Source organism: Ruditapes philippinarum, unplaced genomic scaffold, assembly GCF_026571515.1.
Source record: "Ruditapes philippinarum isolate M1 unplaced genomic scaffold, ASM2657151v2 ctg3820_1_1_1_1, whole genome shotgun sequence".
Taxonomy (NCBI): domain Eukaryota; kingdom Metazoa; phylum Mollusca; class Bivalvia; order Venerida; family Veneridae; genus Ruditapes; species Ruditapes philippinarum.
The window spans coordinates 128,539-146,874 of NW_026865720.1; the positions used below are offsets into that span (position 1 = coordinate 128,539).

General features: G+C 31.8%; 3 protein-coding genes across 4 annotated transcripts; all 3 read left to right on the plus strand.

Annotated features, from left to right (window-relative positions):
- On the plus strand, positions 1-2,106 carry LOC132730082 (uncharacterized). Its single transcript, XM_060715939.1, has 5 exons — positions 1-158; positions 312-377; positions 908-934; positions 1,380-1,464; positions 1,932-2,106. The coding sequence occupies exons 1-5, from the start codon at positions 101-103 to the stop codon at positions 2,023-2,025; spliced, it is 330 nt and encodes a 109-aa protein (XP_060571922.1). The 5' UTR covers positions 1-100; the 3' UTR covers positions 2,026-2,106.
- Positions 2,107-2,970: 864 nt separating this feature from the next.
- LOC132730081 (uncharacterized) lies at positions 2,971-7,465 on the plus strand. Of its 2 annotated transcripts, XM_060715937.1 has the most exons (8): positions 2,974-3,199; positions 3,691-3,738; positions 4,823-4,837; positions 5,151-5,241; positions 5,882-5,970; positions 6,356-6,379; positions 6,704-6,794; positions 7,228-7,463. In XM_060715937.1, the coding sequence occupies exons 1-8, from the start codon at positions 3,133-3,135 to the stop codon at positions 7,337-7,339; spliced, it is 537 nt and encodes a 178-aa protein (XP_060571920.1). In that variant the 5' UTR covers positions 2,974-3,132; the 3' UTR covers positions 7,340-7,463. The 2 variants fall into 2 exon arrangements, with proteins under 2 accessions (XP_060571921.1, XP_060571920.1); XM_060715938.1 differs by lacking the exon at positions 3,691-3,738 and having other exon boundaries at positions 2,971-3,199; positions 7,228-7,465.
- A 7,029-nt stretch (positions 7,466-14,494) lies between these two features.
- On the plus strand, positions 14,495-16,906 carry LOC132730086 (uncharacterized). Its single transcript, XM_060715943.1, has 5 exons — positions 14,495-14,648; positions 15,100-15,190; positions 15,499-15,520; positions 16,040-16,127; positions 16,722-16,906. The coding sequence occupies exons 1-5, from the start codon at positions 14,614-14,616 to the stop codon at positions 16,810-16,812; spliced, it is 327 nt and encodes a 108-aa protein (XP_060571926.1). The 5' UTR covers positions 14,495-14,613; the 3' UTR covers positions 16,813-16,906.
- The last annotated feature ends 1,430 nt before the right edge of the window (positions 16,907-18,336 follow it).

An 18,336-nucleotide genomic window follows, 5' to 3' on the forward strand; every position in this document is an offset into this window, starting at 1 on the left:
AGCATGTATAAAAGAATTGGACTAATTTATTGGTGTCTAAATAGAATGGTAAAGTCTCTCCTGTATTTTATCAGTTTTTCTAGCAAAAGCGGACTTCATCATGCACTTGTTTGTAACTTTGTTAGTTTTCGGACTTCTTTACCAGATCCGGGCACAAGGTAAAATTAATGTACTACATAAACAAGACAAAAACATCTCCAAAATATCATTTGAAATGGATAAATCTTAGATTAAAAAATCTATTTATTGGTTAACCGGATTTTACCTGATTAAAAATAAATGAAAAATGCTTAAAAACTATAACATTTCAGATGGATACAACACTATGGCAGGCGACATGCAGATTCAATACCGGCGACCATTACGACCACAAAATTGTAAGACCAAATTTATTCTCACATGTACAATCTTATTAAATTTTGTTACACGTAAGCCAATATACATGTACCCATTTTTTTTAAAAATCTTATTTCTTGAGATTGTCATGTGTAAGATCTTATACTATTTTATTGACAAAAATAAGAAATGTATGTTGTGTTTTTATTCGAATTAAATTATTTTTTATATGGATTCGCAATTGATCCTTGTTTGTATTATCATAATTTATTCTTATTATTTAACAATTTTGCAATATACTTCGTAAATTCTATTTCAAAATAAGATATTCTTATGCAAATAGCTAGGTTTTTTTTTTAGATATTTATAAAATATAAAGACTGTTTTAGCTTGATTGCATCAATAAAAATACTACTTAATGCACAGGTAATGCAAATACTGGCAAAAACTGAATGTCAAACATTCATTCTTTTAATTTCTTCTATAAAGAAATACAGAACATGAGAAAGAGAGAGAGAGTCTTTTTGCATTGTAGCATTGTAGTCACAATAAAGTTTATTCCATTTCATAGATGGGGCCAGCGCTGGAGGACGACCATGTAACGTATATTTTGTTTTATTTTATTTTATGATTAACATCTTGTTCTAAATAAACATCTTCTCGCGTAAGTTGATATTTTCTTCACTGGTCATTTTCACATCGTCCTTAACACTGAGCATTATACAATTGATGAATTATTTATATAGAACCATAAATCTTTCCATCAAAAATTTAACTAATTTTAGCATGATTCAAGTTTGATCTCATGTAATGTTCTGAAAATGATATACATTTCGATTATGTAAAAATAATGTACACGTATTTCCTTATTGTTAAATTTTCATTTGTTAATTAACTTCCACATTCGTTACTCTTTTAATGAAGACAAAGCATTAATTCATTTTTATTGTCACAGAAAACACGCACCAGTTTTATGTGCAATATTACCGATATTGACCAGTAGGGCTTTCTTTATGTGAAATAGGATTTATATATTATTTTAGCATGGTGCCAGCCAGTCATGAGATACTGCTTTGTAAATCCATGTCAAGTTAGTAGATGTCCAGCTTTTCCAATGGCTGTATGCGTGTATGTTGATTTTATAAAAACTGCTATTTTTCAAAACGTTTTTTACTGATTAATATAGTTCATACTTATCTCTTATTCATACTTTTGATAAATAAGACCGTAAATATGGTACACACTCATATATACACATTAATTACACATACTAACGATTCATGTATTTAACCATTGATGTATCAAGGCTTACTTTAATAAAATAAAAGTCATAACCCTGCTGTATACCGTTGACTGCTACATCTAAGCATTTTGATGTCTGAATCACCTCATTTATTAAAATGGTAATAGGGGCCAATATGTTCTTTGTGACACATCGTCATATCAAAGTAAAAAAAACAACAACACATTTCAATGCTTAATAGCAAAACACTGATGATGTACTAATGAATTGTAATGTTTATGTGAAATGTGTCATCCGTATGAGCAAAAAATATTAAGAAACACATGCTTAAAATAGAATTTTCTTATTTCAGAAACGACGATCCATGTGACCCGGCGTGCACCGGACACTTCTATCTGCACGGGGACTTAGTTCCCGATTGGTTGTGTCGTGAGCCAAGAGTTTAACATGCAGCAATGATGTTGTTAACTTGCAATTTGTTGTCATGAAACCTTGGTTTTAAATGTTAAAATATGACATGTGTTTATCTGCCTGTTGCACTTATTTGTCACCTCCTTGCAACAAAAGAATGCAGTCATCTTAACAGAATTCCAGATCAATTATCCGTAAAGAATTATTATTAATAAAAATTCAAAAATAAAAACTGAATTTATTCCCTTTAAAACGCCAGTAATATTTCATTGACGGTTCGTTGTGTTCTGAAATCCGATTTTCAGTTACGCAAAACAATGTGCTTTGACAAAATAATTACTTTTTGTCCTTTAACGGGGAATTTCCAACACACAAAAATGACATGGATGTTTACGACGACTTGGCTTACTTGAACAGAACTAAATTTCCAAAAGCTGTCCTTACATTGCAATAAATTTACGTTGTTGCCATTTAAGCGTTTCCCATGCATTAAGTTGACATTAGTGGTGGCCTAGTGGTTAAGGTGTCTGCCTCTCAACACACGAATCATGGGTTCGAACCCTAATTGGGTCACGACCATGTTTCTTCATTATGACACCAGTACTTGTTGGTTCCAGAAAGAGGGCTCTAAAGTTATTATTATAAGTTGCAAGAACTTATTTCCCAATCGGACTTAAATAAATATGTTTAAACCAATAACCACCAACTCTGATTGAGAATACTATGAGCTTTTTTTTTCGATCTTAGTACTTGCTCCTTACCTCCTTACTGCTATAACAGACTCTGTTTAATATCTACCTACCTAGAAAATATGCGTTTGTTATAAATATAAGAAATGATATTTTATAGTGATTTTATATAACAACCAAAAGTGATGTTTAAGTGTTATACTTGTTTACATCACCACCATTTTGAATAAATAAAGAGAACAAATGACATTGCACCTATACGCACATCAATCACATAAAGTTAATGACAAAATCCTTGTGTTTTTGTGTTTAATTAACGACAATAATTTTACACGAACTTAGCATGAACTTGTAAAATGAACATTACAACATAAGAAATATTTGCCTAAAGATAAAACGACGGATAATATTTCCGCCGAATATAAATATATTTTTCTTTAAACATAAAAATTTATGATGTCTTTGTATACAAGTTTGATATTTCTAGTTATAGGACTTGTTATGTACACTGCATCACAAGGTAAGTTTTTTATATCTAATTTATTCATTTATTTATTCATGGTCACACAGAAATTGTTTATTTGAAATTATTTCAGAAGGCGACCTTCCAGCTTTACTGGTGAAGGAGGACCTCGGTGACCTTCATGCAGTAGTTCAGGCCACGGGCTGACTTCTAAATAAACTCACCGACCATCTGTGAGCAAGCTGGATAACAGCTTTCACATATTTCCCAATAGATAAACGTTTGTATTACTTATACGCGTGCAAGTTAAGCCTTTCTTTGCTTATCCATTCCATAAATCACTGCTGATTCTTTGTTGACTATGTTATCAATTTGCTAAATCGGTTAGATTTCTAAACAAAAAATATTTTACTTTACATTAAAATCCGGTTTTACAGGTTGAACATATTCAAAGAAACGTCCATTTTTCCCTACATAATACATGTTTAAAAGGAGCACTTTGTAACTGAGTAAATTTCTTTTAAAAATTATATGTGAAACATTTTCAGACCAATATACTGCTCGAAGACGTCCTCAGCCCGGAAATAGACCAGCAGGTGTGTGTTGTAGTTAATATATTGTAGTCATATACTGATAAACAAATATTATAATATATATAGGTTTTAACATTCTATAGTTTGTTCAAATTAAAGTCTATTTTAGAACGACTTCTGCCATGGTATTATACAATATCTCTAAAACTACATACACTTTTTAACTATTCGAAATATATAGGTAAGGAAGAAGTCTGGGGACCAGAACAATTTGTCATTTAAACAAAAAATCGCATTAACATTAAAAATGTGTGTATTTGAGTTTATTTATACTCGCCACCGATTGCCCTTATGGACGAGTCCTCCAGAAGAGTATTAGTCATTTTAGATTTTAGAGGATAGTGCGAGATACTGATACAGAAAGATGCCCCGATTCCAGTAGCTTCTCCTGGTTCTTTAGCGTGCCACGTGTTTAAGTACTCATACACGGGACCCCGATTTAAAGTCTCATCCGAAAGACTGATTAGTAATTTTAGTTGGCCAGTCCGGGAATCGAACCCACAATGTCCAGATTATGTCTCTCGCTGAAACCGATACTCTGTAACAAACAAAACATTAAAAGCACCGGACTGTAACCTGCAACATTGTCCTTAAATTGTTTCACTTTATTTGTTGTTTGAGACATGTTTTTTAAATGTTCTTCTATCGTCGTTAAAAAATGTTAACCTCAAGGAAAAACAAAATCATTAATTACAAATATATACCATTAACAGCGCGACACGATTGTCACAGACGCATTTTATATATTACGAAAATATACGTACATATTTAAACGGATATAGTACAAATGCATTTATAACGACAGTAAAAGTAATAAATTTCACGAATACTTACAAAATATACGGCGATCAGTGTTCCTAAATGAGCCGTGTCACGACAAAACCAACATAATGCGTTTGCGACCAGCATGGATTCAGACCAGCCTGCGCATTTAATGTTACATCAACATAGTTGTTAACATCTTATACTCGTTTTTTTAATATGACAATGTTGAATTGTTTATTGTATGTACTACTTTTTCTTGATACATGTATTTATTTGTGCGAAATTAACAGCAAACTTAAATTCATTTTTATTTTCCTTGTAGGTGGAAGAATACCAAGTATTGTATAGGTCTTTTTATATTTTGTAAATATTTCATGTATTCTTTTTTTCCAACTAGATAAATTTTATTTGTACATTTACATAACTGAAAAACTCATTATTCTCGTTATTAGAACAGTTCTGAACACAAGTAGCCAAATATTTTATATACAAACAACATTGTTTCGATGATTTCTAAATATTGTTAACGTATAGTCACAACACAATCCCCTACTGTTAACTAAATAAGTGTTAACTCACCTTTATTGAGTTGCAATTATATTGGATTTTATGGATAACTCATTTTGTGAACTTTAATTAATGTTTGGTAGGATGGTGTTCGCCTGGCAGTCCACGGATACGTTGTTTTGCCAACCCGTGTGATGTAGATAGATGCCCATCTTTTCCTGGAGCAATTTGTCTGTACGTGTTTTGAATTCTTTTGTAACAAAAAGTTACTGCTAGTGATTTATATGTAATACCTTAAAATGTATGTCCATGCAATGATCGCTAATATTGATAAGCAATTATTTTGAATTGTTCACATAGCTTGAACTGTTATATATACAACACGCCCCATTTGGCGGCCGTACTTCTTTCTCTTCAGTGAGGTCATACAGAATGTTTCTCAGTTTGATTGTGTAGAAAACTATAAGCTTATAGATACACCACCGAATCTGCTTCTGGAACCAACCAGTTAAATTTGTTTGCTAAAGGAAACAACGGCTAGCATATGACCGGTTTTTGAACCTACACGAACAGCAATACAACTTCTAGTCGCACTGGGTTTTGCTGCTACTTCTTTTCTTCAGTTGTACTATATACTTTTTGAAAAATTGATGTCACTGCTTCTGCTTGGCTTCGTATTTCTGTGTGCGTTATCTTCATGTCAAGGTGTGCGTGGCATTGGTTGATACAGAAATACAAACAAACAAAAATTCTCAGCCCCCCCCCCACCCCCACACACGAAAAATGAAAACATCCCGACCTCCGCCAAATAACAACAACAATAAAAAAGAAAAAAGAACAAAAAAATGGACTTTTCATATAATTATCTTTTAAGGAATGACAACCCGTGTGAGCCGTCCTGTAGCGGTCATTTTTATATAGAAGGAAGATCAAGGCTTTCTAGAAGGGAGTGTAATGGTGGAGGTTAGTATGAAAAGAGACATTTCTTCATGCAAATGTTTCTTTGTTGTTGTTTCTTACATTGTGTAAATTGTTGTTGGTAACTTATCTTTGGGTAATTCATCGGGGATAAAATAAACTTGTATGTATCGTTCTGTTTTTATCGCCTTAAATGTGACTTAAAAAATCTGTTACTATTATTTTGACTGCGTCTTTAGGTGAGCAGACAGCTGCTCTACTATCACTATTATAGTACTATTTACAGGTCTTTTTTCTGTTTTCAAATGTAACTACATGAACAATGTTTCAACGATTGTATTAAATATTTTATAGAAAGAAGTATCGTTTAAATATGTTTGTTCTTTAAAGACAGATCTTTTTCATTGAATTCGTTTCCATTTTATTTCAGGACACAATCCCCCAGGGATACCAGGTAAACCAACAGGAAACCGTTGTACAGTTGTATACATTATATTTTCTTTATTATTTTATATTTATTTTATATTCAAATATTTATAAGTCTAATTTGAAACGCTTAGTCTCATTTTTTCGTCAGTTTTTACCTTTTTTCTCGAATTTTCAAAACTGACATTTGTATTTTTATCATGATTTTCCAGAAAAAAGGTTAGCATTACCACACTCATTGTAATAAAATATCATAATTTTGAGTATTAAGTTTGTTTCGAATCTCGTTTTTCTTTTTGGTAAGTAAAATGTATGATATTGTTACCAAATCTGTGATTTGATTTTTTTGAAGCCTGGTGCCCTGCGGGTAGCCCACGAATAAGATGTTTCGCCTACCCATGCAGTGTACTGACATGCCCACGATATCCAAGAGCTAAATGTTTGTAAGTTAACAAGTTAGATTTGTAAACTCTGAACGAAAAAAAGTTGAAAAAAGTATTTTTATCTACTTTTGGAAGAAAAAAGGTTAAGACTGTCAACTAAAATTGTTTGATTATTTCATTGACAGTATTGTAAATGCAAATTAATGCTTTAGTAACAAGATATAATAAATTGCTTTTATTTTTTGTATCACAAAAAAGAACTGACACCACTTTTTGTATGTGTATATATTATCATCATGTTTGGTCGCTGATGTTGTAAAATATGTATTGGGTTCACTTGTAGTCTTTCCCTTTCAATCATTATTTTAATGTTGTTATATACGTCAAAGTTGATTATTATTAGGTAAAGAAAAAATTATGACTGCAATAATTTGGCATGAGCACCTTACGAACGGTTACTTGCACTTTTAAAGCCTTGTTTTATTTGCTACAGAGCTGATAATCCCTGTGAGCCGTCCTGCAGCGGCAATTTCTATATACGTCGTCGAGGAGGTCGGGTAAGAAGACTTTCACAAGCTGAATGTCAGGGCAGAAGAGGAAATTAAAAGACACGCGAATACTAAAATGCCAGGATCACATGTTGCAAAAAATAATTACATGCATAAGTTATTAACTGCAATGTTAACTGATAAAATATCTTCAAATTCTGAATAAAAAGAAGAAAAAAATATGATCTTTATTATTTACAGTGGCATTATGCCCTTTTTATACTTACATGCTGAGATACATTTCAAAGGATTTACATTTTTAAACATGTACTTTTATTTGCAATTGAACAATTATTGATAATTAAAAAATATAAAAGATGTCTTAAATATAAAAAGATTACCTTAGACTGCACTACTATTTCCATAAATTGAACATAACCGATAATTTCAGAAGGATTTTTTTAAAGATATTAATGTGGGTCACGTGGTTATTGATTATCAGGCAAATATTACAAAATGTAAAGTCATTCCAAACTTTCACCTGAACATCTTGATAGTTCCTGAACAATAAATGAAAAGTTAAAGTGAGCGCATGCTCGACAAACAATACATGTATATTACATTAAACATTTCCTAGTAATATCGTTATGTCGTAATTCCATTTGGAAGAGTCGATAATTAATGTTGCTGAAAGATTTCTGCTGATTTTAAAGAGTTTTGATAGACGTTTCTTTATTCCTTTGCACTTAATCTCATTGACCTACTATTACCATGTATTTTTCTTGTTTATATCAACATGTATCTAAAAACATTCATTCCTGTCAGTGTCTTTCAAATATACCCTGTTCCCGTGAATACTTGAAAATATAATTATCATGACATCTGTGTAATAAAATAATTTTCTCCTGCATTTCTTAGAATACCGATGATGAAGCATAATTGTATAAAAAAGCGATAGTTTATTACCAGTGCGATAGAATAACGTTTCACTAATGACACGATTAATCAATTCGATTACGTGGAGAACATTTTAATTGTTTATCTTTTATCATACTGTTTTTCATTGTATCTTCATATAAATCATTTTCTGAATATATGAACCACTTTTTAACCGAAATGGATTTTTTTATTCATTTAAAGCAAAAATAATTATTTTATGTATTCAAATGATTAAAGAATTGCAATATTACACGCCAGGTATCCTTTCATCTTAATTTGAATATTCATTTCGTATTACTCTTTCGACATTTTCGAACAATGACATACTAAACTTTAAAGGGACACAACTGTGGTTTCTTGACTGGAAATAATTTTCGAGATTTGTGTACCATTTGATGTAGGTCTGGACAGATACCCTTTTTTTAGTTCATTCCTCGCCAGAATTATCATTTTTATTGGACAAATTGATCAAAAAATGAAAAGCGTTGCGACCATTATCTTTTGAAATCGGGCTAAGAATCGCAAAAAGAAAAATTGATATAAAATTTAATTCTAAATATGAGCCGCGTCATGACAAAACCACGCAGTCTGATCAGGATCCATGCTGTTCGCTGTCAGTTTCTCCACTTGTATAAGAGTTGGTAAGCGAACAGCATAGATCCTGATCAGACTGCGCTGATGCGCAGGCTGGTCTGGATCCATGCTGGTCGCAAACCCATTATATTGGTTTTGTCGTGACGCGGCTATTATATTCTTTACTATCCTTTGCAGATTTTACCATTTTCCATTTTAAGTGCTTGACTTGTTCCATGTCAAACTTTCAAAATTTTTAGGTTGTTTTTTTAAACCTCAGTAGATCTCATTTAACATGTGAAATGAACATTACTTAATAGTGATTTGTGAAGAATACAAGTATAAATGATAAGTTTCTAAAACCAACGAAAATTCGACAATGCAAGATGTTTTATACATTTTCCAATAACTTTGATCCGTTCGATTGTTTGAGATATTGATTCTTTAACAAATTTTATATGATTCTAAGTACTGGAAAGCTTTGCGAAACGTACTTTCGTGTCATAATTTTGTACAAATTGACAGAATTATTTTCCCGTTGAACATTTATCATGCTGTTATAGTATAGTCTCTAGTTAAAACATCGAGTTATTGGCGTCCGCGCCGAAGCGCGGCGCCCTTATGGAATGAAATCAGATTTTGTGAAAGGGCGACAGCAACTTCTCGAGCCTTTTAGTCGGTCATAATAAAAGCCGATCATTCCGATCGGTATGAGGGTGCTTGATTATTAATTAAGAATGAAATGTCGCGATATGTTACAATGAATAGCGAACTGGAGAATTTCGCAATGCAAACATTTTCAAATGAAATAACCTTTTCCGTCAATAAATCGCGCTCTTCGGGGTTTTTTATTTATCGTTTTGTAGTACACAGTGGGTTATCATGGTATGTTATTGTTGTACATGTATCCTAGAAAGATCAGTTGATGACCTAAATATTCCAAAAATCTATTTATAGATATATCTATTTATCACTCCTATCGGTAATTACCGGTCTCTCCCGGTCTATTTTGACCGGGATTTACTAGTGACCGGACGTTTATTGTCCTGTCTCTCCCGGTTTTGGAGTAGATGTTTGATATCGTTACAATTACAAAAAAAAACAACAACAATAGCATGTTTCATTTTATCTATATGAGATAAAAACAATAAATATGTACACGGATTTATATGTAATATAAATCCGTGATATGTACAATAATTGAGAAAAAGGTACATTTTTATGGTATTAAAATGACATTATCAACTTTGAAACATTTTATTTAATTTGTTATCCGTGTTTAGTAAAGATGCCGAGGAATTATTCAAAGTTACAAATTAGATTTTATGAATTATTCAATTGATTAGCGCGGCGCCCTTATGGAATGAAATCAGATTTTGTGAAAGGGCGACAGCAACTTCTCGAGCCTTTTAGTCGGTCATAATAAAAGCCGATCATTCCGATCGGTAGGAGGGTGCTTGATTATTAATTAAGAATGAAATGTCGCAATATGTTACAATGAATAGCGAACTGGAGAATTTCGCAATGCAAACATTTTCAAATGAAATAACCTTTTCCGTCAATAAATCGCGCTATTCGGGGTTTTTTATTAATCATTTTGTAGTACACAGTGGGTTATCATGGTATGTTATTGTTGGACATGTATCCTAGAAAGATCAGTTGATGGCCTAAATATTCCAAAAATCTATTTATAGATATATCTATTTATCACTCCTATCGGTAATTACCGGTCTCTCCCGGTCTATTTTGACCGGGATTTACTAGTGACCGGACGTTTATTGTCCTGTCTCTCCCGGTTTTGGAGTAGATGTTTGATATCGTTACAATCAGAAAAAAAAACAACAATAGCATGTTTCATTTTATCTATATGAGATAAAAACAATAAATATGTACACGGATTTATTTTATATATAATATAAATCCGTGATATGTACAATAATTGAGAAAAAGGTACATTTTTATGGTATTAAAATGACATTATCAACTTTGAAACATTTTATTTAATTTGTTATCCGTGTTTAGTAAAGATGCCGAGGAATTATTCAAAGTTACAAATTAGATTTTATGAATTATTCAATTGACTGATAATTTAAAAAATGATAAAGAAAAATACAAATGTACATGTACATGGTTTAAAAATAAACAATATTATATATTGAAAGATAAACCATAATTTACTGACTTTTTCCAGTTAAGTTTTGACTTATAATCGTCGGTCAATATGACAACTGAATTCTTAAAATTTATTTTACAATTTTGATAAAAAAAGAGTAGTAAAAACTCAGTATTAAAATAGCACATAAAACACAAAAAAGAAAAGAAAACAATATTCATAAAATTTGTATTTTTTTTTTTATTAAAATTAATAGATATTACAATTATTAATAACATGGTAATATAACCAGTGTCATATTTTTACTAACTTAAAGTGTGAACAGATACCTTAAGAGGGGATCTTCGCTAATAGCGATAACATAATAAGGGACAATTACAAAGGTGTGGTACGTGTTGATCATGCGTTACACATATGGATTATAAATGATTGCATACATGTATATCCGTGGACCTTCCGACTTCCCTTCGTGGCGTGCACGTCGCTCGGAAGGCATAGGTCACACCAGATGGGTGACCTAGTTAGGTCACTTAGCTGGTGTGACCTAACCAACGACGAAGGGTGTGGCCCTAAAGAGAGCTGCTGCTCCCGGAAGAGGTGCCTTTCCTCCTATTGTCATTTGTTCAACAAGCGAGAGAATTTGGTCCTAGAGAGGGCCTACGACGATCGACAGCTTGAGAAGACCTCCGTCGCGGCTCTACGACATCGACGACGTTGCAGGCGAATAAGTCCTCCGTTGCAGGCTCTACGTTACCAGCAATCGTAATAGAGGCCGACTAGTCTGGGACATATGGGAAACCGGCGCCCAGTATAACAAAACTAAAAACAAATAAAAACATATCCGTGGCTATTAATAACCACGATCATAAAGAAATAACAAGTAATATTCTAATCTCTAGCATGCCAATCAAAGTTCATAATGAACAATGTCTTTCGTCCGCTCATTCATAAGTGATATACATTTCTGGTAGTTTATAAGAATATCTTGTCATCATATGTGTACTAGTTCATCTTCACTTGCTGCATTTCTTGCTTGGACGCCCTTTGATGCTTTGCATCAATGCTTTTCTTGTATGTTCTATAATGTAAGAATTATCAGGTAAAAGCTGTTTTTGAGAATGAAAAAAAAAATGTTAAAAAAGCTCTGATAGAGAGAGTGCTTTTACACTGTTTTAAAGGAACTCCACTGAGGTCCAAAAGCCTTAAATGATAAATTTTGAAATTCTTTCTTAATTCCACTGGTCCACTTAAATGATCTTAAATTTTGTACATGAGCTATTGGTCTAAACATACATCTAGTTATTCAAAAATCTTGAAAAAAATATTTTCGGTCCCTTCACGCCAAAAAACCTCAATGAGTCCCTTTAATATTATCGCAATAAATATCATGTCCTAAAATAATTATGAATTATATATATATAGTGTATTTAAGTTAAAGAACTGGTTTTATTCACCACCAAGAAGATATTTCTATGTTCAGCTGAACTATGATGCCAGCTGTTCAAGGTTATTAATACAAGTAACCTAGATTTTATTACTATAAATGTCCCTATGAAGAATAAAAGCTTTGCGAACAATGTTGCCCTTGTTCATAAATGTTTACCTTATATGGAAATATATATAAGAACAATATCGGACGCGACAGATGCTTATAATCCACGCATGTTTGCTAACTTTGACACTGAAATGTTTCTTTTGCTTTGAAAAAATATACTTAATGACTTATTACGATTGGCAAGAAGCAAAAATTACTTGCGAACATTATTTGTACTACTACTACTATTTGTATTAACTGCTCATTTAATATTGTAGTTATAAACACATCAAAGAATACTTTGCATTAGATAATAATTGTTTAAGATTTTCTTACATCCATCTCATTGTTAGGTATTTGATCCATATTTCGCCAAATATCTTAGCTGCATTTGTCTATTTTCAAATCTGGACAAAACCATTTTTAAGAAAATCAACCAAACATGAAGTAAACAGCGAATAGTGTTAACGAAGATAAGAAGGCACTGTTCGAACAGATGCCACCAGCAGACTCATGATTAATGGTATTTAATTACTTATATGAAATGAGAAAAATCTTTTAAAAAGACACATGGCCGAAGTAAAACTAGTTAACTTGCATTAGTTATTTACAAGTTTTCGATACGTACAGAAATGTAACCAATGCTTGCATGACAATGTCATTATAATTTCTTGTAGTTAAGAAAAAAATTATATACATAGAACTTAAATTATGAGTAACCTTACATAATCGTTTAAACTTTCTTGGTGGTCTCGGTATTTTGGAAAAAAATATAGCTCAGTAAGTAATTGTGTAAAAAAAAACTGTTCACTAGAAAATGTAATGAGTTTTGTGGGAGGAAGTATTGTTAAACAGAGCTTAAATATTCCAGCAATTTTACTAGAAAGTTAAAGAACTATCCTGTACTTTTAATTTTAGAACTATCTTTTATTTGTTTTTGTTAGAATGCCAAGAACTGTCATTTATATCTTATTTTAGAATAGCAAATGACATTCCCCGATTTCAATTTGTAATTTAAAATAACCAATGGAAATTTCAATTTGTAATTTAAAATAACCAATGGAAATTCCTCATATATTAAGCCCCCCCCCTTCCCCCCTGTAAGTTCTACAGGTAGTCAAATTGATTTTAAAGGTCTTCGGCTAAAAATATGTTCTAATATCACAACAAATGAATATCTTAATTGTTCAATAGTTATCTTGCCCTGAGTATGAACAACATATTTTATAACTTTTACTATCGGTCTTGAATTGAGGGACATTTGAAAAAAAGTACCGAGTGTCCTATCAATCGCATATATCTATATTTGATACATCATTAGTCTTTTTTTGAAAACCTTGATAATTGGGGTAAATACTCATACATTTTAAGGATAAATCTCCAGTTAATGCCACTTAAGTATAATAATTTCCCCACAAGTTTTTCTGTCTTATTTTAACTAATTATTCGGGTTTTAAAATTTTCATAAATATGGTCAAAAAATGTTTTCTTGTCTTTTTTGGCATTAACTAAATATAGCGGGTTTATTTCATAAAAATTTTTAATCATACTTTTTTAAAATTTTTTTTATATTTTTCCCAAATTTTATGCGCTATTTAATAAATAAAGTATACAATCTAGCACAAAAAACAGTTTCTCGATTAAACGTTTTAAAAAGATGTAAAAAATTTGTTAAAAGCAACACCCAATCAAGAGTAAATGATAAAAAAAACATTGAGCTTTTTTAAAAAATGTGCTTTATTTTAAAAGGTAAAAAATTCCAATTTAAATTTTGCTATGGGCCAAGAATCCGGGGAAATGTATACATTTGTATCTTAAAATCCAACTTATTGTGAAATTTGGGTGTTTTTGCAAGTGTATCATTCGAACTACATATTATTATGATTCTTTGTTACATTAGTAAGAATACTCCATGTCCATTAAAAGTAGTTTTAAATAAATCATATCAAATTAAACGAATCCAATGCTAAAATTGTAGATTTAGCATTACACTATAAACAGTACATATAATAGTATTACTTTAACAAGTTGCTGAAGGGACACATGGAAAAATATAGCCGGAATGCGATAAAATATAACCCAAGGCGCAAGCCGTGGGCTTATGGTTATATCAGCAAGGCTATATTTCATGATATATCACTTGATGATCCTTTTTTGTAATAAATCTTGTTTACAGAATGGTGCCGCCGACGAAGTCCTCGGTTAAACTGCTTTGTAAACCCGTGTGACGTCATGAAATGCCCTGCGTTCCCAAACGCAGTGTGTCTGTAAGTTATGACAAGATATTTGTATACACCAGTCACACTATCTAATGCGTAAAGAGAACATAACGTTTACGTGCCTTTTTCTCTCATCAGCAGTTACATAATGCCGTTGACTAATTTTTAAGTCTTGGCACATACGGGTGATTTTTTTTTGAAAAAGATTTCCCAGATATTAACAAAAAAAAATATTAGCTTTATTCTTGCTGCAATGTTGCATATTGGCATGTGCTATCATTTTCCATTTCCAGAGCATACTTTTCCTTAACAAAGCTTGCGGGTTTTTATCACGCACATTTTTGTAATAGTGTGACATGCCCTTACAAACATGCCCTTATGGCGTCATATTTGTTCTTTCTTTAATGCTAATCAACCTATTCATACATTACCGTTTTTGTAAATTTCAATTCAACAGATACAGTGGATTATTCTAATCTAAACTAGCATTCTTTTACAGGAATGATAATCCATGTGAACCAGCGTGTAAAGGTAATTTCTACATAGAGGGTAGACCAACGCTGTCCAAAAGAGAATGCAAAGGGAAAAAGGTAGCAATAACTAATGACTTCTTTCTAACACAATTATTTTGTCACGTGTTAACATAATGTTATCATACCAAAAACATTTTAGCCAAGAGAATAACGTTTTTATTTGCATAAAGAATACTTTTTACATAATTAGTTGTAAACGTTTTTTTTTTTGCTTAATTGATACCAAATGTAGCATTCATTATAATTATACTTTGATGTTAAGCTCTTTTGTATAATGTCTGAAAATCGGTGTCAACTCTTCTTTTAAAGTATGGATGACAAATAAATAATTGTTTTTAAATTTTGATTCTTTTTGTTTTCAATAGAGGAGAAAGGTGAAGATTCCGCGTAAGTATGAAAATATAACTATGTAAACACACAAAAAAGAAAAGAAACTATATATTGTATTAAAGGAACTCAACTGAGGTACAATAGCCTACAAAAATAGAATTTGAATTTCTTAGATAAATCAGCCGGGCACTTAAAACAGAAAGAAGCGGGTGGTCTGAAAGTTTAAACACAAGTTTTTGACTTAGACATTCGTCAAATGGAACATTAATATCTAAAACATATTTCCAGTCCCATCATGTCATGAAACCTCAGTAGAATCCATTTAATGTACATTATATATAACTATCTGATATAAAGAACCCAAACAAGAAAATTATTACGTATGATAATATTGGATTTTCTATTCAATGAAAACTAGTACTTAATTTTGAAAGTACATGTATATGCAGATTTATGGTATTCTACAGCGATAGGAAATAGTTGGATTTTGCTAAAAATGCTAACGAACCAACATCTTTGTTTCTGTCTTGTATATTCTAAGTGATTACTTAGAAAATACTTACTTGCTTATTGTAGGATGGTGTCCGAACGCCAAGCCCAGGGTTTGTAAGGAGAATCCCTGTAACATTAAGAAATGTCCGGCCTATCCACGTGCCGTATGCCTGTAAGTATAGCAAAACCAATACAATATGAATTCTATTGAAATAACTGATTTAAAAATCCCCATAATTTGCAAGAAAATAACGCACAATGCAGCTCAATTAAAATGCATATATCCAGAACACTGAGAACAATTATTTATCAACGCCGAGTTTGAAACTTTTATTCACAAATGATATATCATGGAAGGAAAATGTACAATTGGTTCTTAATTATACGAGGGGCTCGTATATGTTCTATTTTTTTCAAAATTACAATGTTGGATATACAATACAAGTGTTTTTAGATCAGAATACCATTGTTTTCAGATTGTGAAGAGACCAAAGTTAATTTCACGTGGTATTGTCGTACTTAAAGTTCAACTGAAGTATTTAACTTCATTTGAATCAACTTACTAGAATATCTTTTTAGATACTGGTATATCATAGGCTTATTATGTTATTGACTGTTATTTTTACACTTATTAAGGGCTTCAAATCACATGTATGGAGTACTTACATTAATTTATCATTAAATTTCTCGAATCCTTCTATTTTAATAGGACTATATCCTAGCATCCTACCATTACGTTTTTATTTTAGTTCTCATTATTTTATAGAAACAGTGATCCGTGTGAGCCGTACTGTGTTGGGGAATATTACCTGGGACGTCGTCTGCTGTCAACGGACGAGTGTGCAGCTGAAGATTAAGATTAATAGTTATCAAATATCTCTCTCTTTTTGTAAAGTGTCAACCTCTTACGAGTGTTACAGACATTTAACGACAATAAAATTATTTGAACATCCCTTATTTTAAATTTTCAAAAAAACCATGGGAAAAATGTTTAGGAATGTAGTTACTCTTCTGAAAAGGGAACGTGGTGCATTTGGGTTTTTTTTCTGTAAATTTACAAAGAACAAAAAAAGTGGAAAATTTGGTATCAAATCCCAGAAATTTTATAGAAATAAATACAGCTGCAAAATTTTTAAGCATTAAATCAAATTTTTTTCAAACTAAAAAGTTTTCGGGCACATTGCCATAAAAGCCGATTTTCATAGTTTTCCTACCCTGGGGTATTTCCCAAAACCCATCCGGAAATCACGGGTGCAAGTTTTGGTTTCCGTTTTTAAAACCCCAATGAAAAAATTCCCCACGGGGAAAAATGCCTCGATAACTTATTTTAATTTAAAATCAAAATTAAATTTTTAAAAACACTTGATTCTTTGTCCAGGTTTATTTATTTTTTTCGCCTTGGCAACAACGGAAACCACCATTCAGGGGGAAATAGATAAAGCACAATGCAGCTCAATTAAAATGCATATATCCAGAAATATGTAGTCAAATTACAACATTAATCATAAGACTTCGTTAAAGTAATGATGAAAGAAAACCTATAATAAATAAATGATTATCAATGATGAAGTAAGCATGGTTCCCTCATTCCAGAATACACTGGCTTTTTTTGCAAGCATTATTACAATAACAACTTGATTTTAGTAATAGAAAGAGTACCGAAACACGAGGCTATCTGATTTGTACGAGGGGGCGTAGCCCCCGAGTATAAATGAGATTGCCGAGTGTTTTGGTGTTCTTTCTCTTTGTATCATAGTCAAACATGAAAGGGACGTTTCCCTGTTGTTTAAAAATATGAAAAACCCCGAAAAAAAAAACCAATGGGAAAAGACCCAAATTTGGGAAAATGATAAATTTTTTGCCCCTTTCCCTTTCTCCCGCCGTCCAAAAATTAAATAAAACCCAAACAAAAATGAAACCCAAAACCCAAAGGGGTGATCTGGAGTGCGGGTAAAATGACACCTGCGCTCCAGTTAAACCCCGAAATGTTTCAAAATGATATGGAAAACGATTTAACTCCCGACACTTTTTCAACAAAAAAAGGGGGCCCCAAAAATATGTAATTGGGTTTAAAAATATTAGACCTTTTTTACATTTAAAACACATTTTTAAATTTTAATGGTCCTGGGGGAGAAATAAAAGGTTCAAAATTTTTTATGACGTTAGCAAAAAAAAAGAAATATGAATAAATAGCAGGGGGGTTTTTCAAATTTAATTTTTTAAATTGGTGGGAAAATTTGTATTAATGTAAATTTTACGGCCCGCCCGAGAAAACACACAAATTTTCTACAGGAATAAAACAAGAGAACCCGGGTTTTTAGAAAAAAAGAAAACCAAAATTTCTTGAACCCTTCAAAATCGACAAATATTTGTACGTATTC

What these genes read in the sequence shown, in the direction of transcription:
- LOC132730082 (XM_060715939.1), top strand. Translation starts at nt 101, where the DNA reads ATGCACTTGTTTGTAACTTTGTTAGTTTTCGGACTTCTTTACCAGATC. An exon ending in TTACCAGATCCGGGCACAAG is followed by an intron (nt 159 to 311) that starts GTAAAATTAATG and finishes ATAACATTTCAG; the next exon opens with ATGGATACAACACTATGGCA. An exon ending in TTTCCAATGGCTGTATGCGT is followed by an intron (nt 1,465 to 1,931) that starts GTATGTTGATTT and finishes TTCTTATTTCAG; the next exon opens with AAACGACGATCCATGTGACC.
- LOC132730081 (XM_060715937.1), top strand. Translation starts at nt 3,133, where the DNA reads ATGATGTCTTTGTATACAAGTTTGATATTTCTAGTTATAGGACTTGTT. An exon ending in TTTCCTGGAGCAATTTGTCT is followed by an intron (nt 5,242 to 5,881) that starts GTACGTGTTTTG and finishes TTATCTTTTAAG; the next exon opens with GAATGACAACCCGTGTGAGC. An exon ending in TATCCAAGAGCTAAATGTTT is followed by an intron (nt 6,795 to 7,227) that starts GTAAGTTAACAA and finishes TATTTGCTACAG; the next exon opens with AGCTGATAATCCCTGTGAGC.
- LOC132730086 (XM_060715943.1), top strand. Translation starts at nt 14,614, where the DNA reads ATGAAATGCCCTGCGTTCCCAAACGCAGTGTGTCT. An exon ending in TTCCCAAACGCAGTGTGTCT is followed by an intron (nt 14,649 to 15,099) that starts GTAAGTTATGAC and finishes ATTCTTTTACAG; the next exon opens with GAATGATAATCCATGTGAAC. An exon ending in TATCCACGTGCCGTATGCCT is followed by an intron (nt 16,128 to 16,721) that starts GTAAGTATAGCA and finishes ATTATTTTATAG; the next exon opens with AAACAGTGATCCGTGTGAGC.